At 43.1% G+C, this 25,965-nt stretch overlaps 1 protein-coding gene across 4 annotated transcripts in view; it reads left to right on the top strand.

Annotated features, from left to right (window-relative positions):
- LOC121575040 (forkhead box protein P1-B-like) overlaps window positions 1-25,965 on the top strand; it is a 251,168-nt gene that overhangs the window by 173,771 nt on the left and 51,432 nt on the right. For 3 of the 4 annotated variants that reach the window (XM_041887826.2, XM_041887824.2, XM_041887825.2), the window contains exon 6: window positions 5,736-5,894. In XM_041887826.2, coding sequence (XP_041743760.1) covers window positions 5,736-5,894 — 159 coding nt within the window. Of the gene's footprint in view, window positions 1-5,735; window positions 5,895-22,911; window positions 23,057-25,965 lie in introns of those variants that run through there. The other variant, XM_041887827.2, reaches the window with a different exon arrangement.

The raw sequence follows: 25,965 nt of genomic DNA, 5'->3' as shown, positions 1-25,965 counted from the left end.
ACTTCCAGACGAAGCTAAACCACTTCTATGCTCGCCTTGAGGCAAGCAACACTGAAGCATGCATGAGAGCACCAGCTGTTCCGGATGACTATGTGATCACGCTCTCCGTAGCCGATGTGAGTAAGACTTTCAAGCAGGTCAACATTCACAAGGCCGCAGGGCCAGACGGATTACCAGGACGTGTACTCCGAGCATGTGCTGACCAACTGGCAAGTGTCTTCACTGACATTTTCAACATGTCCCTGACTGAGTCTGTAATACCAACATGTTTCAAGCAGACCACCATAGTCCCCGTGCCCAAGGACTCTAAGATAGCCTGCCTAAATGACTACCGACCCGTAGCACTGACGTCTGTAGCCATGAAGTGCTTTGAAAGGCTGGTCATGGCTCACATCAACAGCATTATCCCAGAAACCCTAGAACCACTCCAATTTGCATACCGCCCCAACAGATCCACAGATGATGCAATCTCTATTGCACTCCACACTGCCCTTTCCCACCTGGACAAGAGGAACACCTACGTGAGAATGATATTCATTGACTACAGCTCAGCATTCAACACCATAGTGCCCTCAAAGCTCATCACTAAGCTAAGGATCCTGGGACTAAACACCTCCCTCTGCAACTGGATCCTGGACTTCCTGATGGGCCGCCCCCAGGTGGTAAGGGTAGGTAACAACACATCTGCCACACTGATCCTCAACACGGGGGCCCTTCAGGGGTGCGTGCTCAGTCCCCTCCTGTACTCCCTGTTCACCCATGACTGCATGGCCAGGCACGACTCCAACACCATCATTAAGTTTGCTGACGACACAACAGTGGTAGGCCTGATCACCGACAACGATGAGACTGCCTATAGGGAGGAGGTCAGAGACCTGGCCGTGTGGTGCCAGGATAACAACCTCTCCCTCAACGTGACCAAGACAAAGGAGATGATTGTGGACTACAGGAAAAAAAAAGAGGACCGAGCACGCCCCCATTCTCATCGACGGGGCTGTAGTGGAACAGGTTGAGAGCTTCAAGTTCCTTGGTGTCCACATCACCAACAAACTATCATGGTCCAAACACACCAAGACAGTCGTGAAGAGGGCACGACAAAGCCTATTCCCCCTCAGGAGACTGAAAAGATTTGGCATGGGTCCTCAGATCCTCAAAAAATTCTACAGCTGCACCATCGAGAGCATCCTGACTGGTTGCATCACCGCCTGGTATGGCAACTGCTTGGCTACCGACCACAAGGCACTACAGAGGGTAGTGCGTACGGCCCAGTACATCACTGGGGCCAAGCTTCCTGCCATCCAGGACCTCTATACCAGGCGGTGTCAGAGGAAGGCCCTCAAAATTGTCAAAGACTCCAGCCACCCTAGTCATAGACTGTTCTCGCTGCTACCGCACGGCAAGCGGTACTGGAGTGCCAAGTCTAGGTCCAAAAGACTTCTCAACAGCTTCTACCCCCAAGCCATAAGACTCCTGAACAGCTAATCATGGCTACCCGGACTATTTGCACTGCCCCCACACCCCATCCTTTTACGCTGCTGCTACTCTGTTAATTATTTATGCATAGTCACTTTAACTCTACCCACATGTATATATTACTTCAACTACCTCAACTAGCCGGTGCCCCCGCACATTGACTCTGCACCGGTACCCCCCTGTATATATATACCCTCCCTACTGTTATTTTATTTTACTTCTGATCTTTTTTTCTCAACACTTACTTTTTTGTTAAAAAATAAATGCACTGTTGGTTAAGGGCTGTAAGTAAGCATTTCACTGTAATGTCTGCACCTGTTGTATTCGGCGCATGTGGCCAATACAATTTGATTTGATTTAATTTGAATGTTCCCCTGTAGTAATCCGTAGGCTTGGCTTAAACTATTCAGTGCTATGTTGTGCCATGCTGCCTCACCAGGTAAGATCGTTGTGTCTTAGAATAAGAACCTATTCTCCTTTATTCCATTATACAGCTCTGTCATTTGTGTTCTATTGTCTATTTATACTTGACTTCTTGCTGCACATTTTGCGTAAGTGCTGTAGTACAATGTGTATATAACTTTCAACCATCAACTTATTCTTACCTACAACTTGAGGTTATTGAATTACATTGATCTTGTATTGCATGCTTTAAGTGCTAGGTAGGTCTGCCACTTTTGGCGGGAAGATAAGAACTTGGTCATACTGTAACTGAATGGGTTAAATATCATGTTCTTGTAATTAGGGCTATAAAGAGTATGTTATTGTTTGTCCCTTAGCATTGCGTTAGATTTCTCTGTTTGTGTTGGAATGAATCTCACACTGTCATAAGAAAAGGGTATACTATGTTTATGAATGTGTGGGCTTGGGGTTTTCCCCTCACAAGCTATAGGCAGGGATAGAGAGAGAGCGAGAGAGAGAGAGCATGTTTTAATGGTGGTAGGGTAAAACGCCAGGAGAGTGGCCTCTTTGTAGCCGGTGGTTATATTCGTGCTCATGATGTCGTCCCATAGGCCTATGTTTGAGAGGGTCGAAACACACACATGGTGCAGACCAGCACACAGCTGTTTGCCCCTGCATCTGAGCTGAACTCCCCTCTCATCCTTTCCTTTATAGAGCGTTTACAGGCCTACAGATCAACTCCTATCACTCTGGTCATCTTCTCCTATCACTCTCTCTCTTTCTCTATAACTCTTTCACCATACCCTCTTCCTTTTGATATTTCACTTTCATACCATCTTTCACACATTCCTCTTACTCTTTCACAAGTTTCTTTAACTTTCCCTCTTACGTACTCTGACCACCTCCTCTCTCCACCCCCCTCTCCCCCTTTTCCGATTTTCTTCTTCAACATACCGCTTTTAATTTGCGTCTGGCAATCAACCTAACTCATCCAATAATTGACTTGAGGACTATAACTCTGCTGTGTGAGATGGGCTTGGATGTGCCCGCGACTGTTTGTTTAATTGTGGGATTAATCGTCTGTGGAACATGGAAAGAATGAGCCCAGTTATTTACTCAGATGTTTTCCTGTATAGGTGTGAGGAGGCTGGCAGCTCACTGTGGGAATACACGCTTGCTTTTCTTGGTATCAGTGTGGTTTTCATGACCACTGTTTTTCCCAGCTCCCTGGCTTTGTTTGTTCTGGATGGCATGTTTGATTATTTATCGTGATGGGAAAAGGGAGTAGCTGGAGCAATAAACATGTGACTGCACTGTTTTAGGTTTTCCAATGAGAAGGCTGTGTCCTTTAACAGATATTTGGAGCAGCAATAAACCTTCTATTTACTTTCTGGAGGGGAGGGGATGGAGGGAGAAGAGGATCAAAAAGCACCGATCTGTGCCTCTGACTTTTTCTGTTTACTGTAAGTGCAACCTATGCACACTACATGTTCATGTTTTTAAATGTACACTACCGTTCAAAAGTTTGGGGTCACTTAGAAATATTCTTGTTTTTGAAAGAAAAGCAATTTTTTTGTCCATTAAAAGAACATCAAATTGATCAGAAATACAGTGTATGTTGTAAATGGCTATTGTAGCTGGAAATGGCTGATTTTTAATGGAATATCTACATAGGCGTAAGGAGGCCCATTATCAGCAACCATCAGTCCTGTGTTCCAATGGCACGTTGTGTTTGCTAATCCAAGTTTATCATTTAAAAGGCAAATTGATCATTAGAAAACCCTTTTGCAATTATGTTAGCATAGCTAAAAACTGTTGTGCTGATTAAAGAAGCAATAAAACTGGCCTTATTGAGACTAGTTGAGTATCTGGAGCATCAGCAATTGTGGGTTCGATTAAAGGCTCAAAATGGCAAGAAACAAATAACTTTCTTCTGAAACTTGTCAGTCTATTCTTGTTCTGAGAAATGAAGGCTATTCCATGCAAGAAATTGCCAAGAAACTGAAAAAATCAGCCGTTTCCAGCTACAATAGCCATTTACAACATTAACAATGTCTACATTGTATTTCTGATCAATTTGATGTTATTTTAATGGACAACATGTTTTGCTTTTCTTTCGAAAACAAGGACATTTCTAAGTGACCCCAAACTTTTGAACGGTAGTGTATGTAAGTTGTAAAGTGTTTTGTCTGTAATGTATTTTTCGTTACGAGTCGGACCCCAGTAAGACTAGCTGTCACCATCGGCGTACGACTAATGGGGATCCTAATCAAATGAAATCGAAATCAACAGAAAATATTTGCACTGGCAAGTTTGTTTTGTCAACTGATTATTGTTCTCTGTGTATGTCGACAGGAAACTATGTCAAATCAAATCAAATCAAATTGTGTTGGTCACATACACGTGTTTAGCAGATGTTATTGCAGGTGTAGCGAAATACTTGTGTTTCTAACTCCGACAGTGCAGTAATATCTAACAAGTAATATCTAACAATTTCATAACATATACCCAATACACACAAATCTAAGTAAAGCAATGGAATTAAGAATATATAAGTATATGGACGAGCAATGTCAGTGCGGCATAGACTAAGATACAGTAGAATAGTATAGAATACAGTATAGACATATGAAATGAGTAATGCAAGATATGTAAACATTATTAAAGTGACTAATGTTCCATTTATTAAAGTGGCCAGTGATTTCTAATCTATTAGAGGCAGCAGCCTGTAAAGTGCTAGTGAAGGATATTTAACAGTCTGATGGCCTTGATATAGAAGATGTTTTTCAGTCTCTCGGTCCAAGCTTTGATGCACCTGTACTGACCTCGCCTTCTGGATGATAGCGGGGTGAACAGGCAGTGGCTCGGGTGGTTGTTGTCCTTTATGATATTTTTGGCCTTCCTGTGACATCGGGTGCTGTAGGTGTCCTGGAGGGCTGGTAGTTTGTTCCCGGTGATGCGTTGGGCAGACTGCACCACCCTCTGGAGAGTCCTGCGGTTGTGGGCGGTGCAGTTGCCGTACCAGGCGGTGATACAGCCCGACAGGATGCTCTCAATTGTGCATATGTAAAGGTTTGTGAGGGTTTTAGGTGCCATGCCACATTTCTTCAGCCTCCTGAGGTTGAAGAGGCGCTGTTGTGCCTTCTTCACCACACTGTCTGTGTGGGTGGACCATTTCAGTTTGTCAGTGATGTGTACACCGATGAACTTGAAGCTTTCCACCTTCTCCACTGCGGTCCCATCGATGTGGATAGGGGGGTGCTCCCTCTGCTGTTTCCTGAAGTCCACGATCATCTCCTTTGTTTTGTTGATCTAGGGTGGCAGGTAAGGTAGAGGTGATATGATCCTTGACTAGTCTCTCAAACCACTTCATGATGACAAAAGTGAGTGCTACGGGGTGATAGTCATTTAGTTGAGTTACCTTTGCTTTCTTGGGTACATAGACAATGGTGGCCATCTTGAAGCATGTGGGGACAGCAGACTGGGATAGGGAGAGATTGAATATGTCCGTAAACACACCAGCCAGCTGGTCTGCGCATGCTCTTAGGACGCAGCTAGGGATGCCATCTGGGCCGGCAGCCTTGCGAGGATTAACACGCTTACATTTCTTATTCACGTCGGCCACAGAGAAGGAGAGCCCACAGTCCTGTAAAGACAAATTGGTGTATATTGCCAGTTTGTTTTGTTATCTATCATCAGTCCAAGAACACGTCGTCGTTTGGGTTACATCTGTTGTGTTAAAAGCAGTAAGAGTGGTCTCAAGGGAAGGGTTGAGCCCCAAGACACAATCAAATATCTGCTTTTAGTTTGAATGTTGTTCCCTTTTTTTTAACCCACCATCTTTTTAATCTCTCTTTCAGGCTCTTCAAGTGGCTAGGCAGATCCTTCTACAGCAAAAACAGCAACAACAACATCAACAACAACAACAACACCAACAACAACAGAGCCAGCAGCTGCAGCTTCAGCAAGGCACCGGTCTAAAATCCCCCAAAGACAATGAGAATCAGCCAAGCCTACAGGTACCACAACACACTGTCATAGGCTTGTTAAGGACATGCAAACAGTGTATGCTTACACCAGTCAACCGTCATATTGTTGCTTTCTGGTTGTAGACCTCAAGACAAACAAAAGTGGTTGGACGGTTGTAAAAGTCACTTATTAAGTTGAACAATGGAGAGCTGAACTTTCTTGATCTTTTCTATGGTACACTGTGTGCAGTTTTCATTCTGTCATGGGTGAATTTACTAGGCAACCTTCATAAACAGGAAATTAAGAGAGGCAGAGTGAGTGACGGTTGTAGGCCAACCACGTTTGTGTGTGTGTTCGTGGGTGTGGATTGCAATGCCAGTGTGATCAACAACATACATCTCAGACTGTGACACATGAATTATATTACTATATAGAATAAACACAGTTCTGAATTATATAAAGCCTAGACTCTCAGAAATCAGCCTCTGAGAAATATATTGTTGTGTTCCATTTTTTAACAAAGCCAAGGAAATAATGCACACATGATGTGTGTTGCTGATCGAGGCCTGTTGTAGCAGTGGTTAATATGTGATAGAAGCATGAGTGGCCTGTTTAAAGGAGGATAAAGGAGGAGAGAGGGGAAGAGGAGGTGATGTTTCCAACTCTCCAGCAGAGATCTGAACCTTTAGGAGCTTTAGGAGCCGTTTGGTATCTCTCTCTCGCTCTCTCTCATTCTCTCATTCTCTCTCTCTCTCGCTCTCTCTCATTCTCTCTCTCTCTCTCTCTCTCTCTCTCTCTCTCTCTCTCTCTCTCTCTCTCTCTCTCTCTCTCTCTCTCTCTCTCTCTCTCTCTCTCTCTCTCTCTCTCTCTCTCCTTTCAGTTGTGTTGACCTTTCAGTTGTGTTGACATTTTAGTTGTGTTGACCTTTCAGTTATGTTGACCTTTCAGTTGTGTTGACCATTCAGTTTTGTTATGTTGACCTTTCAGTTGTGTTGACCTTTTAGTTGTGTTGTAGTTGTGTTGACCTTTCAGTTGTGTTGACCTTTCAGTTGTGTTGACCTTTCAGTTGCGTTGACATTTTAGTTGTGTTGACCTTTCAGTTATGTTGACCTTTCAATTGTGTTGACCTTTTAGTTGTGTTGACCTTTCAGTTGTGTTGTAGTTGTGTTGACCTTTCAGTTGTGTTGACCTTTTAGTTGTGTTGACCATTCAGTTGTGTTGACCTTTTAGTCGTGTTGTAGTTGTGTTGAACTTTCAGATGTGTTGACCTTTTAGTTGTGTTGACATTTCAGTTGTGTTGACCTTTCAGTTGTGTTGACCTTTCAGTTGTGTTGACCTTTCATCTGTGTTGACCTTTCGGTTGTGTTGACCTTTAAGTTGTGTTGACCTTTTAGTTGTGTTGACCTTTCAGTTGTGTTGACCTTTTAGTTGTGTGCGCATTTGTCAGGATTCAAATAAGTTGAAAGGATCAAACTAAACAGTTTCCCGAGTCAGGCTGGAAAATGTGTAGCAGAGGTCAACAAACACGGGAGGCCACATGGAAGATTCCAGCGTACAGCCAGTTGTTGGTACATAGAGAAGTATTACACATTCTCCCGCAGACAAAGAACAAATTACAATTCTAATTTATTAATGTATTCAGAGATCTTGCCCAACCTGTCACTCAGCTATTGAAAAGAGAGTGGGCCTTTTTTCCTCCTCTGCCCAGATCTTGTGAAGAGCACAGGCTGGTTGGCCATATTATCTAAATAAAATGCTAAATTGCCTGCTTTATAATGTTGTAGGCTATGTTACATTTCCAGACAAGTGTTTATTTAAGTGATAATGCCAGAGAAGCAGGTGTTTGGAGGATATATTAGCATGGGTGTTGTTAGGCCCAAGACGAAGTCAAGGGCCAGCAAACCATGCCAATATATCCTCCAAACACCGGCTTTGAGGGCATTATCACTTTTAAACAACGGGTTACATCATTCAAATAATGATTTACATATTTTCATTAAAAACGTTATTTTGAGGAATTTATTAATGCTATTTCCTCCTTCTACAAGATATATCCTGACACAAACCTAGGGTTGCTACACTACATGACCAAAAGTATGTGGACACCTGCTCGTCGTACATCTCATTCCAAAATCATGGGCATTAATATGGAGTTGGTCCCCCCTTTGCTGCTATAACAGCCTCCACTCTTCTGGGAAGGCTTTCCACTAGATGTTGGAACATTGCTGCGGGGACTTGCTTCCATTCAGCCACGAGCATTAGTGAGGTCAGGCACTGATGTTGGGCGTTTAGGCCTGGCTCACAGTCGGCGTTCCAATTCATCCTAAAGGTGTTCGATAGGGTTGAGGTCAGGGCTCTGTGCAGGCCAGTCTAGTTCTTCCACACTGATCTCGACAAACCATTTCTGCATGAACCTCGCTTTGTGCACGGGGGCATTGTCATGCTGAAACAGGAAAGGTCCTTCCCCAAACTGTTGCTACAAAGTTGGAAACACAGAATCGTCTAGAATGTCATTGTATGCTGTAGCGTTAGGATTTCCCTTCACTGGAACGAAGGGGCCTAGCCCGAACCATGAAAAACAGCCCCAGACCATTATTCCTCCTCCACCAAACTTTACAGTTGGCACTATGCATTGGGGCAGGTAGCGTTCTCCTGGCATCCGACAAACCCAGATTCGTCCATTGGACTGCCAGATGGTGAAGCATGATTTATCACTCGAGAGAACATGTTTCCAATGCTCCAGAGTCCAATGGCGGCAAGCTTTACACCACTCCAGCCGACGCTTGGCATTGCGCATGGTGATCTTAGGCTTGTGTGCACCTGCTCGGCCATGGAAACCCATTTCATGAAGCTCCCGACGAACAGTTTTGTGCTGACGTTGCTTCCAGAGGCAGTTTGGAAGTTGATTTTTACGCGCTACACGCTTCAGCACTCAGCGGTCCCGTTCTGTGAGCTTGTGTGGCCTACCACTTCGCGGCTGAGCCATTGTTGCTCATAGACGTTTCCACTTCACAATAACAGCACTTACAGTTGACCGGGGCAGCTCTAGCAGGGCAGAAATTTGACGGACTGACTTGTTGGAAAGGTGGCATCCTATGACGGTGTCATGTTGAAAGTCACTGAGCTCTTCAATAAGGCCATTCTACTGCCAATGTTTGTCTATGGAGATTGCATGACTGTGCGCTCGATAATATACACTTGTCAGCAACGGCTGTGGCTGAAATAGCTGAATCCACTAATTTGAAGGGGTGTCCACATACTTTTGTATATACGGTGTACCCAAGCCGGCTGGTCGTTCGTTCTATCGGTCCGGTTGCAAGAGACTCGACCCAGTCGTTAAGTCTTTTTGTTCTGTATCTATGGACGCGACCCAGTCGTTCGTTCTAAATGTTCTATTGCCATACTGGCTGGCAACGTTCTTATCTCTTGCTAGCCAACTACGGCTAACTTACAGTCATATCAAACAGTGCAGCCAGAAATGCATTTGCATTTGTTTAACCTGTTTTCTAGTGACATTTATTTGGATACATCCATAACAGTGAGCTAATGATGTGCGATTTCACCTGGCATAGAAAATGTGCTCTCTCGTCAGGACACTGTTGTTCAGAGGAGCTAGCCAACAACACTCCTAACACAATCTGTCACGCCCTGACTGGGGACTCTTATTTGTTGAGTCAGGGTGTGATTTTCTATGTTGTATTTTCTATGTGGGTTCTAGTATGTGTACAGTGGGGAAAAAAAGTATTTAGTCAGCCACCAATTGTGCAAGTTCTCCCACTTAAAAAGATGAGAAGAGCTGTCAAAGGACACCAGAAACAAAATTGTAGACCTGCACCAGGCTGGGAAGACTGAATCTGCAATAGGTAAGCAGCTTGGTTTGAAGAAATCAACTGTGGGAGCAATTATTAGGAAATGGAAGACATACAACACCACTGATAATCTCCCTCGATCTGGGGCTCCACGCAAGATCTCACCCCGTGGGGTCAAAATGATCACAAGAACGGTGAGCAAAAATCCCAGAACCACACGGGGGGACCTAGTGAATGACCTGCAGAGAGCTGGGACCAAAGTAACAAAGCCTACGATCAGTAACACACTATGCCGCCAGGGACTCAAATCCTGCTGTGTCCCCCTGCTTAAGCCAGTACATGTCCAGGCCTGTCTGAAGTTTGCTAGAGTGCATTTGGATGATCCAGAAGAGGATTGGGAGAATGTCATATGGTCAGATGAAACCAAAATAGAACTTTTTGGTAAAAACTCAACTCGTTGTGTTTGGAGGACAAAGAATGCTGAGTTGCATCCAAAGAACACCATACCTACTGTGAAACATGGGGGTGGAAACATCATGCTTTGGGGCTGTTTTTCTGCAAAGGGACCAGGACGACTGATCCGTGTAAAGGAAAGAATGAATGGGGCCATATATCGTGAGATTTTGAGTGAAAACCTCCTTCCATCAGCAAGGGCATTGAAGATGAAACGTGGCTGGGTCTTTCAGCATGACAACGATCCCAAACACACCGCCCGGGCAACGAAGGAGTGGCTTCGTAAGAAGCATTTCAAGGTCCTGGAGTGGCCTAGCCAGTCTCCAGATCTCAACCCCATAGAAAATCTTTGGTGGGAGAACTTGCACAATTGGTGGCTGACTAAATACTTTTTTCCCCCACTGTACCTTACACGGAACAAGATCCCACAACTACACAGTGCCAATAGGCTACCTAAGTATGGTCCACAATCAGAGACAACGAGCGACAGCTGCCTCTGATTGGGAACCACACCGGCCAACATAGAAATACAGTGGGGAAAAAAAGTATTTAGTCAGCCACCAATTGTGCAAGTTCTCCCACTTAAAAAGGTGAGAGAGGCCTGTAATTTTCATCATAGGTACTCGTCAACTATGACAGACAAAATGAGAAAAGAAATTCCAGAAAATCACATTGTAGGATTTTTAATGAATTTATTTGCAAATTATGGTGGAAAATAAGTATTTGGTCAATAACAAAAGTTTCTCAATACTTTGTTATATACCCTTTGTTGGCAATGACACAGGTCAAACGTTTTCTGTAAGTCTTCACAAGGTTTTCACACACTGTTGCTGGTATTTTGGCCCATTCCTCCATGCAGATCTCCTCTAGAGCAGTGATGTTTTGGGGCTGTCGCTGGGCAACACAGGTTTTCAACTCCCTCCAAAGATTTTCTATGGGGTTGAGATCTGGAGACTGGCTAGGCCACTCCAGGACCTTGAAATGCTTCTTACGAAGCCACTCCTTCGTTGCCTGGGCGGTGTGTTTGGGATCATTGTCATGCTGAAAGACCCAGCCATGTTTCATCTTCAATGCCCTTGCTGATGGAAGGAGGTTTTCACTCAAAATCTCACGATACATGGCCCCATTCATTCTTTCCTTTACACGGATCAGTCGTCCTGGTCCCTTTGCAGAAAAACAGCCCCAAAGCATGATGTTTCCACCCCCATGCTTCACAGTAGGTATGGTGTTCTTTGGATGCAACTCAGCATTATTTGTCCTCCAAACACGACGAGGTTGAGTTTTTACCAAAAAGTTCTATTTTGGTTTCATCTGACCATATGACATTCTCCCAATCCTCTTCTGGATCATCCAAATGCACTCTAGCAAACTTCAGACGGGCCTGGACATGTACTGGCTTAAGCAGGGGGACACGTCTGGCACTGCAGGATTTGAGTCCCTGGCGGCGTAGTGTGTTACTGATGGTAGGCTTTGTTACATTGGTCCCAGCTCTCTGCAGGTCATTCACTAGGTCCCCCCGTGTGGTTCTGGGATTTTTGCTCACCGTTCTTGTGATCATTTTGACCCCACGGGGTAAGATCTTGCGTGGAGCCCCAGATCGAGGGAGATTATCAGTGGTCTTGTATGTCTTCCATTTCCTAATAATTGCTCCCACAGTTGATTTCTTCAAACCAAGCTGCTTACCTATTGCAGATTCAGTCTTCCCAGCCTGGTGCAGGTCTACAATTTTGTTTCTGGTGTCCTTTGACAGCTCTTTGGTCTTGGCCATAGTGGAGTTTGGAGTGTGACTGTTTGAGGTTGTGGACAGGTGTCTTTTATACTGATAACAAGTTCAAACAGGTGACATTAATACAGGTAACGAGTGGAGGACAGAGGAGCCTCTTAAAGAAGAAGTTACAGGTCTGTGAGAGCCAGAAATCTTGCTTGTTTGTAGGTGACCAAATACATATTTTCCACCATAATTTGCAAATAAATTCATTAAAAATCCTACAATGTGATTTTCTGGATTTTTTTTCCTCAATTTGTCTGTCATAGTTGACGTGTACCTATGATGAAAATTACAGGCCTCTCTCATCTTTTTAAGTGGGAGAACTTGCACAATTGGTGGCTGACTTTGTGTACCGTGGACTTCACGTTTAGTTTGTTGTTTTGTCGCTTGTTTATTCGTTCCAAATAAACATGTATGCATATCACGCTGCGCCTTGGTCTGACCCATTCATGAACGAACGTGACAGAATCACTTCAAACTCAATCTGGAAAGACTGCAAACTAGCTGCATTTCGTTTCGTTTTACCTGTTTTCTATTGACATTTCTTGTATATATCCATATATGCTGATTCATGATTTTGACTGGCTGAGAATAGCTGCCTGCCTGCCCGTCTGTCTCATCCCGACTCCTGACCCCTACACGTTCATTACTATGGGACAGCTGGAGATCGAATTTCAATACTGAAACAATGTTGCAAATGTCAGAGAGACAGACAGCAAGGTTTATACAAATCTCCGCTATTGAAAACTAAATGTTAGTCTGAAAGAAATGGGAGATAATGTCTAGATGCTTTTTACAGTGGAGATCAAGTTTATAAATTGTCTAGCTGGGCTGATGAGACATTGCACAGTGAGTAAATAGGCATTTCAACGTCATAGTTTTAGCCGGTGGTAACTTGTGGAATAGACACCGGTATCCAGGATTAGACCCACCCGTTGTGTAATTATCTCAGAGTAAACATACTCCACTAATTAAATACATCCCCTCTGCACAACACACATGAATTCAATGTCTGTGCTCATACATAACCAGCATCTGTCTGTGTGTGTGTGTGTGTGTGTGTGTGTGTGTGTGTGTGTGTGTGTGTGTGTGTGTGTGTGTGTGTGTGTGTGTGCGTGCGTGCGTGCGTGCGTGCGTGCGTGCGTGCGTGCGTGCGTGCGTGCGTGTGTGCGCGCGCATCAGTATGTAATAAATGTGGTCTTCCTGTGGTGAAGCAGCCACTTCATTCAGACACTCCAGGGTGGGAATTTGTGAAACACCAGAACATAATGATCCAAGGCACTTCTTCTTTAGCTATAAGGACAAGCCCACGCAGGGAGAATGCACTATATTGGCATCCTTCACAGCAGACTGGGGATAAGGATTTTGTGTGTGTATGTGTGTTTGTGTTGTGCCTGTATGCGTGTGTGTGTTATGTGTGTGTGTGTGCGTGCTTATGTAGTGTATGAGGATGTGTGTGGGTTTTGTGAGAGTGTGTCAGTGTAGTGTGTGTGAGTGAGTGTGTATATACTGTATATAGTCTTGTGAGTGTGCATAGAGTCAGTGCAAGATAGGGTCAATGCAGATAGTCTGGGTAACCATTTAATTAACTATTTAGCAGTCTTATGGCTATTTAGCAGTCTTATGGCTTTGGGGTAGAAGCTGTCTCGGAGCCTGTTGGTCCGATGATACAACAATTATGAGATATGCAGTAAGCTGCCACCTGATGTGTAGAGCTGTGAAGATCTATCTGCGGTGAAGGCCTATTAATCTCAGCAGTCTCCCCATTATACAGACAGAGAGAGATGCACCAGCTCTGTGACTCACTCCAATTCATTTTATTCAAGTCAAAAATTATGAAGCACAGAATATCTGAAACATCTGAAAAAAATGACCTGCATGGAAGGGGGAGAGAAAAACCAATGAAGAGAATCCTTGATCAACTGTTTGGTTTTATATCTCCAAGAAGAGGGGGTGTTTTTACCTCAAAACCCACTAATGTAACGTGTAGACTAGATGCTGAATGTGCTGCTTGCATACTGTTGCCCAGGGCCTTTAATCATACTAAATCAAACAAACAGCTGTTAGCAGGCTGTAGAGCAGCTTAACATACTTGACTGGTCAAAAAGCCAGTAAATTACTGCCAGAATGACATGTGTAATTAAAAGTCTATGCCACTTTACCTCGCGCTTCACACCTACAGTGGCGCGGGACGAGGGCGAGCAACTCCCACCCCGCTAATTAGCATTATCAGTGAAATGGTAGGGTTTGACTCATTAGTTCCATGTGCATTTAATTAGAGGCTGGCTGAAATTGGATTTAACTTATTACTTTTTCATGGATCACTTTCTTGTCATCACTTCAAATTGGATTGCAGCCCCAGGTAACTAATTATGCCAGCTGCAGGATCAGGAGTGGAGAAATAGGTCATTAGGCACAACACTGTCGGACCCTCGCTGATAGTCCACTTGCACCGCGGAGGAAGAAGGGAAAAAAATAGGCTTGTTTGTGGCAATGCTTAGGAGCCTGCTCAGTTAACTATGCCACACTGAAAGGGATCCTGGGTAGGCACCCAGTGCCTTCAGTGGATTATGTGACATGCAGCTGGGCTGAAGATGTTATGTCACTAGTACCACTAGGTATTGTGAGGTGCTGTAGGCTGCAAGCCAGCCACTCTTTTCTATATGAACTCTCCATGAAGAAAGTGTACTTTTATTTGCCAGTATTAGCAGGTCAGACAATACAATCCTGAGAGTGTTAGTCTAGTTGGACTAAAAACAGATCATGTTAATGGCCTTGACAAATACCCAGTCCCCCTTTATTTGTATTACATTTTTGGTTGTAGACAGATTGTTTGTAGCACAGGCAAATGCGTCACATAGGGCGGCAGAATACTGAAAAAAATTCCTGTGTTGAATCTTTTGTGTGTTCTCTGAAAGCAACATGTAAAGATCACTTATTTCATAGTTCTACTGAAGCTGAGTCCTTGAAGCTGGTGAGCAATGGAAAACAAGAAAAGAGAAACTGCTTTTGTATGGTTTCCTGACTTCCTCTGTTCACTGAAATGATGCGTTGGCTTCCTTTTTATATTTAAATGAAATTATCATGATTCATTTGATAGGTCATCTTGTCAGCATCATCTGATAGATTTTGCATTGAACATTTTCAAGATGTCTAGGGAGCAGTGCTTGTTATTCTTCAGAAATAAGACGGGAAAAACATCAACCCATTATCTACCGTAGGTTTTTGCCAGGTGAATCTCGCTCTCTCTCTCTCTCGCTCTCGCTCTCTCTCTCGCTCTCTCTCTCTCTGTTTTACAGAGGGCATCTCCAAGTCAATAGATAATGTATTTTCAGTTTTACATGATGAAAGCCTTTTAAGTTCTGCCCCCCTCCCCTCCGCCGCTCATATCCTTCATTTGTGGTCTTTGGGGGAGCGTGGTGTGACAGAATGCAGGGGCCACACCTCTCTCTGACAGGGGAGGAGAAAACGCCAGCTTGCTCTGCTACTGTTATTTGTAGTAGACCTATGGCATCGTCCTGACACATGAACACCACAGTGCTCCAATCTGTAAGTCATTAGACTGCCGGCCAGAGGCCTGCCGGCTGGACCTCCACCAGCGCTCTGAGGCAATCCGAGGCAGCATTCCGAGGCGCTCCCTCCTGCAGCCCAGCCGCCCCGTGGTCCGGAGCACTATCCGCAGCCCACTACCGTGGCTAGGTGAGGTGACAATGAGCCCGGACCCGGCCCACTCTGGCTCCCTGCCAAACGGAGGAAGGCCAGCTGAGATAACGGGACAATTGAGGTGAACACAGCCTCTCTGTAATGAGCACCCAAGCTGTGAACCTCACCCCAATGAATCAAGTTGTTCGTTTTAAACAGACACGTTCAGGTTCAGACGATCAAGGCCAGTGTGGATGGATAATCCTTTCAGTGGTCAGTAAGCAGAAACTAGGCATACCCCTAGTGTTGAATGAGGATTGAAATGGGAATGTTCTGACAGATACTGTGCTATAAGGCTGTGTCTAGACTTCACAGTTCATGCAGCTTTAGTATTCTGATCATAGAGTTCTGATCATGGAATTCCAAACGAGTCATGCATCTACACCTACTGTACATTAAAATGTGTCTACCATGTCCACAGTGTGTCCGGATTCCCTTTTCCCGCGCTATATTCAAATGCCAGTATGCATTCTACAAACGGTGGAATAGGCTAAATATGATAATAACACAACAACAACTGATGACAGTAGCTAACTACTGTAGCTAACTAGCCAGCTAACATCTGTAGCTAGCCAGCAAGCTAGCAAGCAACGCTAAAGGGATTGCAAACGGGTTAGCATAACTCTAGCCAAAATATTTTCTAAATATTAGCTAGATGGCTAGCATTAATGAAAAGGTGCCTCTCGGTCCCAAAACCCGTTTTCTGGATACTTGTGGGAGTGCTGATGACATTGCCCACTGTATGCGCTTTTGGTAGCCTGATTGCGTCCAGACTGAGGAGAATTTTGCACACAATGCATCCCTGACCACCTCCAGATCTGAACACAATCAAAGCGACTTTTGTGCATCTAGACCCGTCTTTTCAATGCGATCTTCATATTCTGATAGCAGAAGTCGCATGTAAGTGTCAAGTGTAGACACGACCTAAGAGACATCAATATTCTTCAGGTTCAACAGCACAGTTGAACACTGTTTTTAGGTTCAGAATCAAATCACATACATCTGTGGGTGTGTGTGTGTGCATGATTCCGTGTGTCTCTGTCTTTTTGTGTTTGTAAAAGCTCTCAAGGTGATGTGGTAATGAATTCTTATTTGATGTCTTTGTTGCTTTGAGGTGATTTAATACGCCAGGAATGATCAGCACAGCGCTGATCCCTGCAACCATGTGTAACCAGGGATCAGGATGTCTTTTTCACCGCTTGTTTTTCTTGTCATATTGTAAAAATGTATTATGTGGACTGTATATATTAGAAACAGGTTTGGATCATTCTGTCAGAATGAAGTCATCCCTTGTATTTCCAGGCAGTCTGTTTCAGCCTGTTAGTGAGCCTCAGCCATCTGATGATTGTCGGTCTGACTCCAGACTCCAGACACAGGGCTTTAAGCCATTGCCATTTTCAGGACCTTTTTATTCTGAGGACTGATGTTTCCCTTCAAGCTCTATTCCCCTCCATGTCTCCCTGTCTCCCCCTCCCCCAATCTTGTATCTATGAATACAAGATTGCATTCTCCACCACAGTATCTTGATGTCAGCCATGTGTTGTTTGAAATGATTCACTCCCCCTTTTGGCGGGTAATGGGTGGATACATGGACTGTAAGGACAGAGCATTAATAAACACCAAGAGCCATATCAAAAACATCCACTCAAGTATCTCATGCATCTCTCCCGAGTGGCGCAGTGGTCTAAGGCACTGCATCTCAGTGCTTGAGGCGTCATGACAGACTCCCTGGTTCAATTCCAGGCTGTATCACAACCGGCCGTGGTTGGGAGTCCCATAGGGCAGCGCACAATTGGCCCAGCGTCGTCCGGGTTTGGCCGGTGTAGGCCATCATTGTAAATAAGAATTTGTTCTTAACTGACTTGCCTGGTAAAATAAAATAAATAAATCTCTACATTTAATTTACCTTAATTTACCAGGTTAGTCTCGTTGAGATAAAAATATATTTTTCAAGAGACACCTGAACCAAGACAGCTGCATCAACACATCAGTATCGGACAAACAGGGACATTAAAGATAAACCAGACGAAAATCACATCAATACAACAAGCAGTACATCAGTAATGAACATGTACACGACACAAGTCAGAAAAACATCAGAGTGCAATATGTCAAGCATCAGAGCTCACAACTACATGCCTCAACAACTTGTTCATCTATTTGTATTGCGTGCTTCTCTAGGGACACGAGGTCCTGAAGTTTTAGATTGACTTGGAGGGACTTCAACGACCAGGGGGATAACTGACCAGCGTTAACTGATGCTTAACTGACCAGCATGCTTTTTAGGATTAAGATTAGGTATATTGTGTACACTGATAGTTTCAGTTAGTGTTGTCTACTCAACCTGTTTTACTCGGATAGTCTTTAGTGATTGTCTACATTCCTAAAGCCGTGTATGAGAGATGTTCCGAATTGAATGACACAGTCCGTAGATATATGTACATGTATATTTGTGTTGGGCACTGAAGAGTACGTGTTTATAGTCCACTCCCTGGTAATTCATGTAACTATGACTAGTTCCTGGATACCAAATAGTTGGCATGGATGCACTCGTGCGCCCAAAATGTACTCAAACAAAGTATTTTTAGATGTAATCATAGCTCCCAGACGTGTCTTTTAGAAATCCTGTAGGATAGAGATGACTGTCCCACTGCTCATTTAATTTGGCATCATTCAACTACAGGATTTGTTTTTTCCTGAACAAAATGTCATGATGAGGCACTGTACTTCTTAATATAGTGTCTGATTCAAAAGAAGAACTCTATATGAATCAATCATGAAAGTATACGCCACAAAATTCCCCCACCCCTTCTGAATTTATGTTGCACATCGCTGTAGATGTTCTTGTTTTGACTAAGTGAAAACCACAGCAGACAGAACACAAAGAAACACAAACCTCGTTCTGCGCTGGCTGGCATACCACCTCAGGAAATATTTTGCAAATACAGACTACACAATGTGTTAACAATGTGTTTTTGAATGTCTGAAACCAATAACATAATACATCCTTGGAACAGGCATGACTTAACGTGAGTTCACCTTGGCCAATAACCCTGCTCATTTCAGATGAGGCTAAAGTGCAGATGTCAGGGGTTAGAGAGAGGAGTTAAAGAGGTCTGCACACATAAGTTCAACTAAGATTCTGAATTTCCAGTAAGTTTGTCTTTTCAGATACACCGTTATAGGCTAGACCAGCAAAGACAGTACATAGAGCTGCTGTTGTTTGAGAAGTCACTCACCTGGGGTGTAATCATTAGTACACACAATAGCAAACAGTTGCAAACACTTTTATTCAAATTCAGGTAGGTTAATCCCTGTTTCATTCCGTTTGCTTCTGTCTGGTTCCTAGTGAATACACCCCTGGTCTGAAGAGGCCTGTGTCTGTAAACAATGATTTACATTTCTTAGAGGAAACACAACAATGTTTGTTTTTTCAAGATAAACGTTCAGGTTACAAGTTCCTTTTGGTATAAGGTTTGACCATTTATCTTGTAAAAAAATATATATATATACAGTTTTTATTTTTATTTTTATTGTAACATGAGATGGACTTATCTAGTTATTTAGTATACCCATGTTGATATGGCTTAGAAGGAATTTAGTCTACACCCCTTTATGTTATTCACCCTCTGTGTTTGGGTATGGGAGCTGTGTCATTGTCTTTAACACCAGAACAAACCCTAGTCAGACGACCAGACGTTAACTCATACTTTCACTGTAACTCAGGCAGGAAATGGAGTGTCATAAGCACAATAATTCACGAGTCTTTCTGGATCATCATGAAGAGGATGGATGAAAATTACAACTGAAGGCTCAAGGATATTGATGATTCTCTGTGTTGATAAAATATGTTTTGGGAAAAAATCTAGATGTATCACATCGATACACACCTATGTGTAATTACTGTACACAGTGCAGGCTCAGGCAGAGGAGGAGAAGAGTAGAGTGCGAGGGGGAGAGAGGGGAGGCTTGAACTGTATGTCTGCTAAATTTATCATGAGGCCTTTGGGAGCATTGAAATGAGAACAGTGGCCTATTACTGCTTAGAAGGTGTTTTATTGAGAATATGCCGACATGCTACCCCAGGGAGAGTGCAGGGAGAAGAGTGTGGCCAGAGCCGAGATCACTGTGTGTGTGTGTGTGTGTGTGTGTGTGTGTGTGTGTGTGTGTGTGTGTGTCTTTGTCTGAGCCCTCTGTGTGTCAGATAGAAAGTAAAGAGCCTTTTTTTCTTCTACTTAAATATTCACTAAGATATGTTTTGGAATTGTCACTTTTGACACTTGAGGTCTCCCAGTCAATTATTTATAGCGGTCACCCAGCTTAGCAAAGCTTGTTGTTAGTTATTAGCAGATGAGGGCAGTGGCTTGTTACTGTATGTATTGGCTGTGTTTATTTTAACAGATTATTTGTGTTCTGGAATGTACAGTGGCTTGCGAAAGTATTCACTCCCCTTGGTATTTTTCCTATTTAGTTGCCTTACAACCTGGAATTAAAATGGATTTTTTACACAACATGCCTACCACTTTGAAGATGCAAAATACTTTTTTTTGTGAAACAAACAAGTAATAAGACAAAAAAACAGAAATCTTGAGTGTGCATAACTAAGTCAATACTTTGTAGAGCCACCTTTTGCAGCAATTACAGCTGCAAGTCTCTTGGGGTATGTCTCTATAAGCTTGGCACATCTAGCCACTGGGATTTTTGCCCATTCTTCAAGGCAAAACTGCTCCAGCTCCTTCAAGTTGGATGGGTTCCGCTGGTGTACAGCAATCTTTAAGTCATACCACAGATTCTCAATTGGATTGAGATCTGGGCTTTGACTAGGCCATTCCAAGACATTTAAATGTTTCCCCTTAAACCACTTGAGTGCTGCTTTAGCAGTTTGCTTAGGGTCATTGTCCTGCTGGAAGGTGAACCTCCGTCCCGGTCTCAAATATCTGGAAGACTGAAACAGGTTTCCCTCAAGAATTTCCCTGTATTTAGCTCCATCCATCATTCCTTAAATTCTGACCAGTTTCCCAGTCCCTGCCGATGAAAAACATCCCCACAGCATGATGGTGCCAACACCATGCTTCACTGTGGGAATGGTGTTCTCGGGGTGATGAGAGGTGATGAGAGGTGTTGGGTTTGCGCCAGACATAGAGTTTTCCTTGATGACCAAAAAGCTAAATTTTAGTCTCATCTGACCGGAGTACCTTCTTCCATATGTTTGGGGAGTCACATGCCTTTTGGTGAACACCAAACGTGTTTGCTTATTTCTTTCTTCAAGCAATGGCTTTTTTCTGGTCACTCTTCCGTAAAGCCCATCTCTGTGGAGTGTACGGCTTAAAGTAGTCCTATGGACAGATACTCCAATCTCCGCTGTGGAGCTTTGCAGCTCCTTCAGGGTTATCTTTGGTCTCCTTGCCTGGTCCGTGAGTTTTGGTGGGCGGCCCTCTCTTGGCAGGTTTGTTGTGGTGCCATATTCTTTCAATTTTTTAATAATGGATTTAATGGTGCTCCGTGGGATGTTCAAAGTTTCTGATATTTTTTTATAACCCAACCCTGATATGTACTTCTCCACAACTTTGTCCCTGACCTGTTTGGAGAGCTCCTTGGTCTTCATGGTGCCGCTTGCTTGGTTGTGCCCCTTGCTTAGTGGTGTTGCAGACTCTGGGGCCTTTCAGGTGTATATATACTGAGATCATGTGACACTTAGATTGCACACAGGTGGACTTTATTTAACTAATTATGTGACTTCTGAAGGTAATTGGTTGCACCAGATCTTATTTAGGGGCTTCATAGCAAAGGTGGTGAATACATATGCACACACCACTTTTCTGTTATTAATTTTTGTTTGTTTTTTGAAACAAGTTATTTTTTTCATTTCACTTCACCAATTTGGACTATTTTGTGTATGTCCATTACATGAAATCCAAATAAAAATCAATTTAAATTACAGGTTGTAATGCAACAAAATAGGAAAAACGCCAAGGGGGATGAATACTTTTGCAAGGCACTGTACGTGTTCCATGAGCATTCCTTCATCCTTAGCCAAGCTTTTATGGACATTGATATAAACCGTTTTTTATGGCTATGTTTGAATTTTGTTGTGTTTATTAACATGGTAATTAATTGAGTTAGGTGTTAATCCTGACTAAAGGTTTATTTTTATGTCTTAGTATTTGTGTCTGAAAGTATTTCATCCTTTTGACTCCTCTCAAACTGAACTGAATAGTTTTAAATAGTATATTTTCAGATAATACAGTCAGATTTATCATGGTTTAAAAACAATTATTTCAAAACGGAGGAAAAATACATATAGAAATGTTTTTTGGGGGTGTATTTATTTCTCTCCTTTTTCTCTCAGTCCTGTGCAGTTCATACATGTCCAGTAGAGGGCAGAGCCCTGTTTTCACCTTTTTCTCTTTTATATACTGGCTGTTGAAACGTGATGCTATTAAGACAGCTAATTATTCTTATTGTGATTGAGTAGTAGTGATAGCACCAGAGGCAGTAGTAGTATATGTTGTGTAGTTAAGTATTAGGACAAGTGATATTAGTAATCAGAGGAAAAATCATGTATTTTGGTAGATCAACGAGTTTATTGCTTATTTTTACAATTTAGGCACAAAGGGCAAAAAAATGTAGATAACCTGGAAAAAGATAGATGTGGTATCTGGAAAAAGAAACAAGTGATATCTGGAGAATAAAAAATAAAAAGTGATATCTGGAAAAATAAAGTAATGATATAGTTAATGGAACAGCCGTTTCTTACACGTAAAAAAAAACTTTAAAAAACACACACAAACATGTTTAATTAAAATTATTTATTTTAGACTGTAATGCTTTACTATGGTATTGCCCCCCCCCCCAAAAAAAACAACAACAACAACAACAACAATAAAGCATCTCAATTGTTTGTTGGCTGTTTGTTGTTCTCAGAACATAAAATGAGTTTGGCTCTTTGTCCTGATGCTGTAAACAATTCCATTTACTAGAACAATAAAGTGTCTGATAGCAGGCTAGTTTCTTTCTTTCTTTCAGCTGGATAGCTGTGTTTACTTATCTGTTGTTTAATTAAAGGGCTTATTTTCTTTAGGCATCCATTGTTTCAATAGGTCAAAGGGTTAACAGCCGTCAACTGTGTATTTTTTTAAAAAGGGGCCCCACACAAAGGCATGGGTTCACCTGAAGCTCAGCCTGAGGCTCCCTATTGTGTAGGCCATTTGAATTGATTATGTTCAGGGGGCTGGTTGTGATTGGTGGAGAAGGGCGTGGTTGATTGGATAGTTTTGTATCTTGTCAGCCAGGGAGCAACCTTGCACGTGCAATCTGTCTGTATCCCGAGGAAGCCTGGAGACGCCACAGAACAGCAGCGTCCGCCTGCCTCTCTGCCTGCCTGCCTCTCATTCTCTCTCTCTCTCGCTCCTCTCCGCTCCACTCCACACTGCACGGCCCAGCTCTCTGTTTACCCTGCCAGCTAAATGGAGTTTGTCAGGTTTGTCAATATGATTGATTCTGCAATTTTTCCAGCTTTCTTGTATAAAACTTGACAATGTCATTTGTCCAGGGAAAAGATGGGGGCTTTTGTCTATCTGTTGTTGATGTTCTATCATTGTAATTGGTTAATTTTGTCATGCAGTTTGTTTAAGGAGAGAATGGATCCAGGTTTTAGTGTGTTCTGTAGATAGGGACAGAGTACAGGCTTGTCCTGAAGGCTGTTACACTACAAGCATTGTGTGATTTGTGGGGAAATGCTGTGTTTTTAAAGATAGGCTATGTGTTGTTTAGATGTTTGTTTACCTGCTGATAGTTGCTGATGCCATTCAGAGATAGAGTTTTCATTTGCTGAAATGTGCTTCAACAAATGAAATGTTCAAGTGTTTTGTTTATTTGTTTGTGTATTTAGTTACACTTCACATTAAGGTAACACTTTACATTAAGGTAACACTTCACTTTAAGGTAACACTTTACATTAAGGTAACACTTTACATTAAGGTAACACTTCACATTAAGGTAACACTTTACATTAAGGTAACACTTCACATTAAGGTAACACTTTACATTAAGGTAACACTTCACATTAAGGTAACACTTCAAAGGAAGTTGCTCCTATTCCAGTTTAGATATACTGTAGTTACTATTCTAGTTATGTTTGTTTTCTTTTCTTTATTCTGACGCTGTACTAACCAGATCATCAGGCTCTGGTACTACAGTATGTGTTGTTGAAGTATGGAAAGTTCTAGGAAAGGCAATGCAGCATGTTTGTATTTTGGCAGTGAAGTTGTTTATCACATATTATTATTTAATATATTCTGCATCCCAGTGTGTTACTAACAAGCCCACAGCTTCACTAGAGCATGCTGTTATTGTTTACTGTTAGTGTTACATGAGATAGTCACAGTGTTTGTGAGCTGAGTGTGTGTGTGTGTGTCGGTCAGACTTGGCTCCCACTCAGGCTATCGACAGTGTTCCTGTCAAGTGAAGGAGGCAGCGAGGTGATGGGGGGGGTTGATCCTCTCCTCACTCTGTCACTTGAAATTAAGGGAGAGGCTGGCACAACTCTATATTTAACACTGCCACTACGAAATCATTTTAGCCAGACTCAATCATTTGAAATGTCAGCACTGACATTTTTCCTGAAAAGTTTTTTTTGTGTGTGCTCACGCGAACTCATGCATACGTGGGTGTGCGTGCGCGTGCATGCGCGTGTGTGTAGGAAAGGGGGCGGCGAATGAAATGAGAGGTAAAGTTTAACCTCTCTACTCCAACTTCCCCCTCTTCCCTGGTGGTAGATTTGAACCCATGAAACACCCCTTAGGTATTAGACTGAAGACCGTTATTGACTTTGTGGTGCTGGTTTAACTTTTAATATGAGAGAGCCTTCAGAGTCTTCCAAAACAACAACATTTTCAATTAATATATTAACGCATGCTAAAAAAAAAAAAATCCTCACTTTTAAGGCTAATGTTTTCACCCTCTACCCCCTCTGCCGTGTTAGTACTGAGCTCCAGACTGTGTCTGAACTGCCCCAGCGTTGGGAGGGTGTGTCTGTAGTGGTATAGTGTAGAGAGAGAGGGGCTGGTGGAGGTAAACATCAGATGTGGGGAAAATGAAGCCTAAACAGCCAGTGTGCACTGTAATGCTGTGCAGCTGCACCGGCTGGGCTGAGGGTGCAGTTTGGGAGAGCTGGAGTGCGAGCTGATTGGGATGACAGTTTGTAATCAAAGTTGATTTATTGTTCATTAGTAGTGCATTAGCCCTTTCAGGCAGGGCCGTTATTTGTGCAGTGGCCTGTCAAGGCGAGAGGCTGCCAGCACCTGTCATTTCTAAACCATGACATAGGCAACCAGATATTACCCTGTACCCAGAGAAGTGGGCACGGTGGCAGCCGACAGCCAGCGAGAGCCCACAGCGCTCTGGGATATCCTTTACAGGAGTGGCCACTGCTTTCTAGTGCGGAGTGAGTGAGTGAGGGGGAATAGTTTACCGGTGATATAGAAAAACCACCAGCTGCTCTCTGCTGTTGCTCCTGACTCCTCGCTGGATTGAGGAACGTTTTGACTTGAAAACAGCTTCGGTTTCAAGGTGCATTACTGCTCATAGCTCTCGGTCACGGTGTGTCTCTATATCAGATAGGCAGATGAAGTCAGCACCAAAGATGTTATGTATTTCAAAGTATAGAGATAGTACGTTAACAGTATGATTAGGCTACATGGTGTATAGACAGTGATATGGTGTAACAAAATAAACTAGTCTATATTTGCCACTTGTCCCGTCCTGCTCTGCTACTAGAATGCATTATGTGATACTGTGTTGATTACTGCTGTGCTCCTCAAAGAACATAATAGATGTTTAATTTGTCGCAGTAGTTGTGGAATGTTTGAGTAGGCTGTGCCCAGATATAAGAGGAGGCATAATGTGTTGGATCTAGATTTATCTCTGGATGGTTTTCACACATTCTGTAAGCCAGCTGCTGTCTTCTCCCCTTTTTATTATTATGAATTGGCCACGTGGTTTTTCTGACTCACAAAAGACAGCAGCACAAGCCGTGTAAAAAAAGACTACACAATTTGTGGCCCCTTGTCTGCCGTCATGGAAACAAGGATTAGGTTTGCGTTGCTGGTGTGCAGAGTATGGAAACAATCTGCATGAGGATGGGTCAGGCGTGTCTTTGGGTATATTTTCATTTGAAGGGGATTTTAAAGGCTGTGATCTTAATTAAATCTCATCTGAAGGCACACAGGGTTGCGTAATGGTGCTGAGCTGATAAACCATAAGTCACGGGCACACGGAGGTACACAGGAAGAGAAGAGGGGGTTCTGATGTAGGGAAGCACCCACCGGGTCTGGGACAAGGTGAATGGGCTGGTGAATGTGCTATTGTAGGCACTAAAGTTGTCATCTC

Source organism: Coregonus clupeaformis, chromosome 10, assembly GCF_020615455.1.
Source record: "Coregonus clupeaformis isolate EN_2021a chromosome 10, ASM2061545v1, whole genome shotgun sequence".
Lineage (NCBI taxonomy): Eukaryota > Metazoa > Chordata > Actinopteri > Salmoniformes > Salmonidae > Coregonus > Coregonus clupeaformis.
The sequence above is the reverse complement of the archived record's forward strand: the minus strand, read 5'-3'. Positions and strand labels throughout refer to the sequence as shown.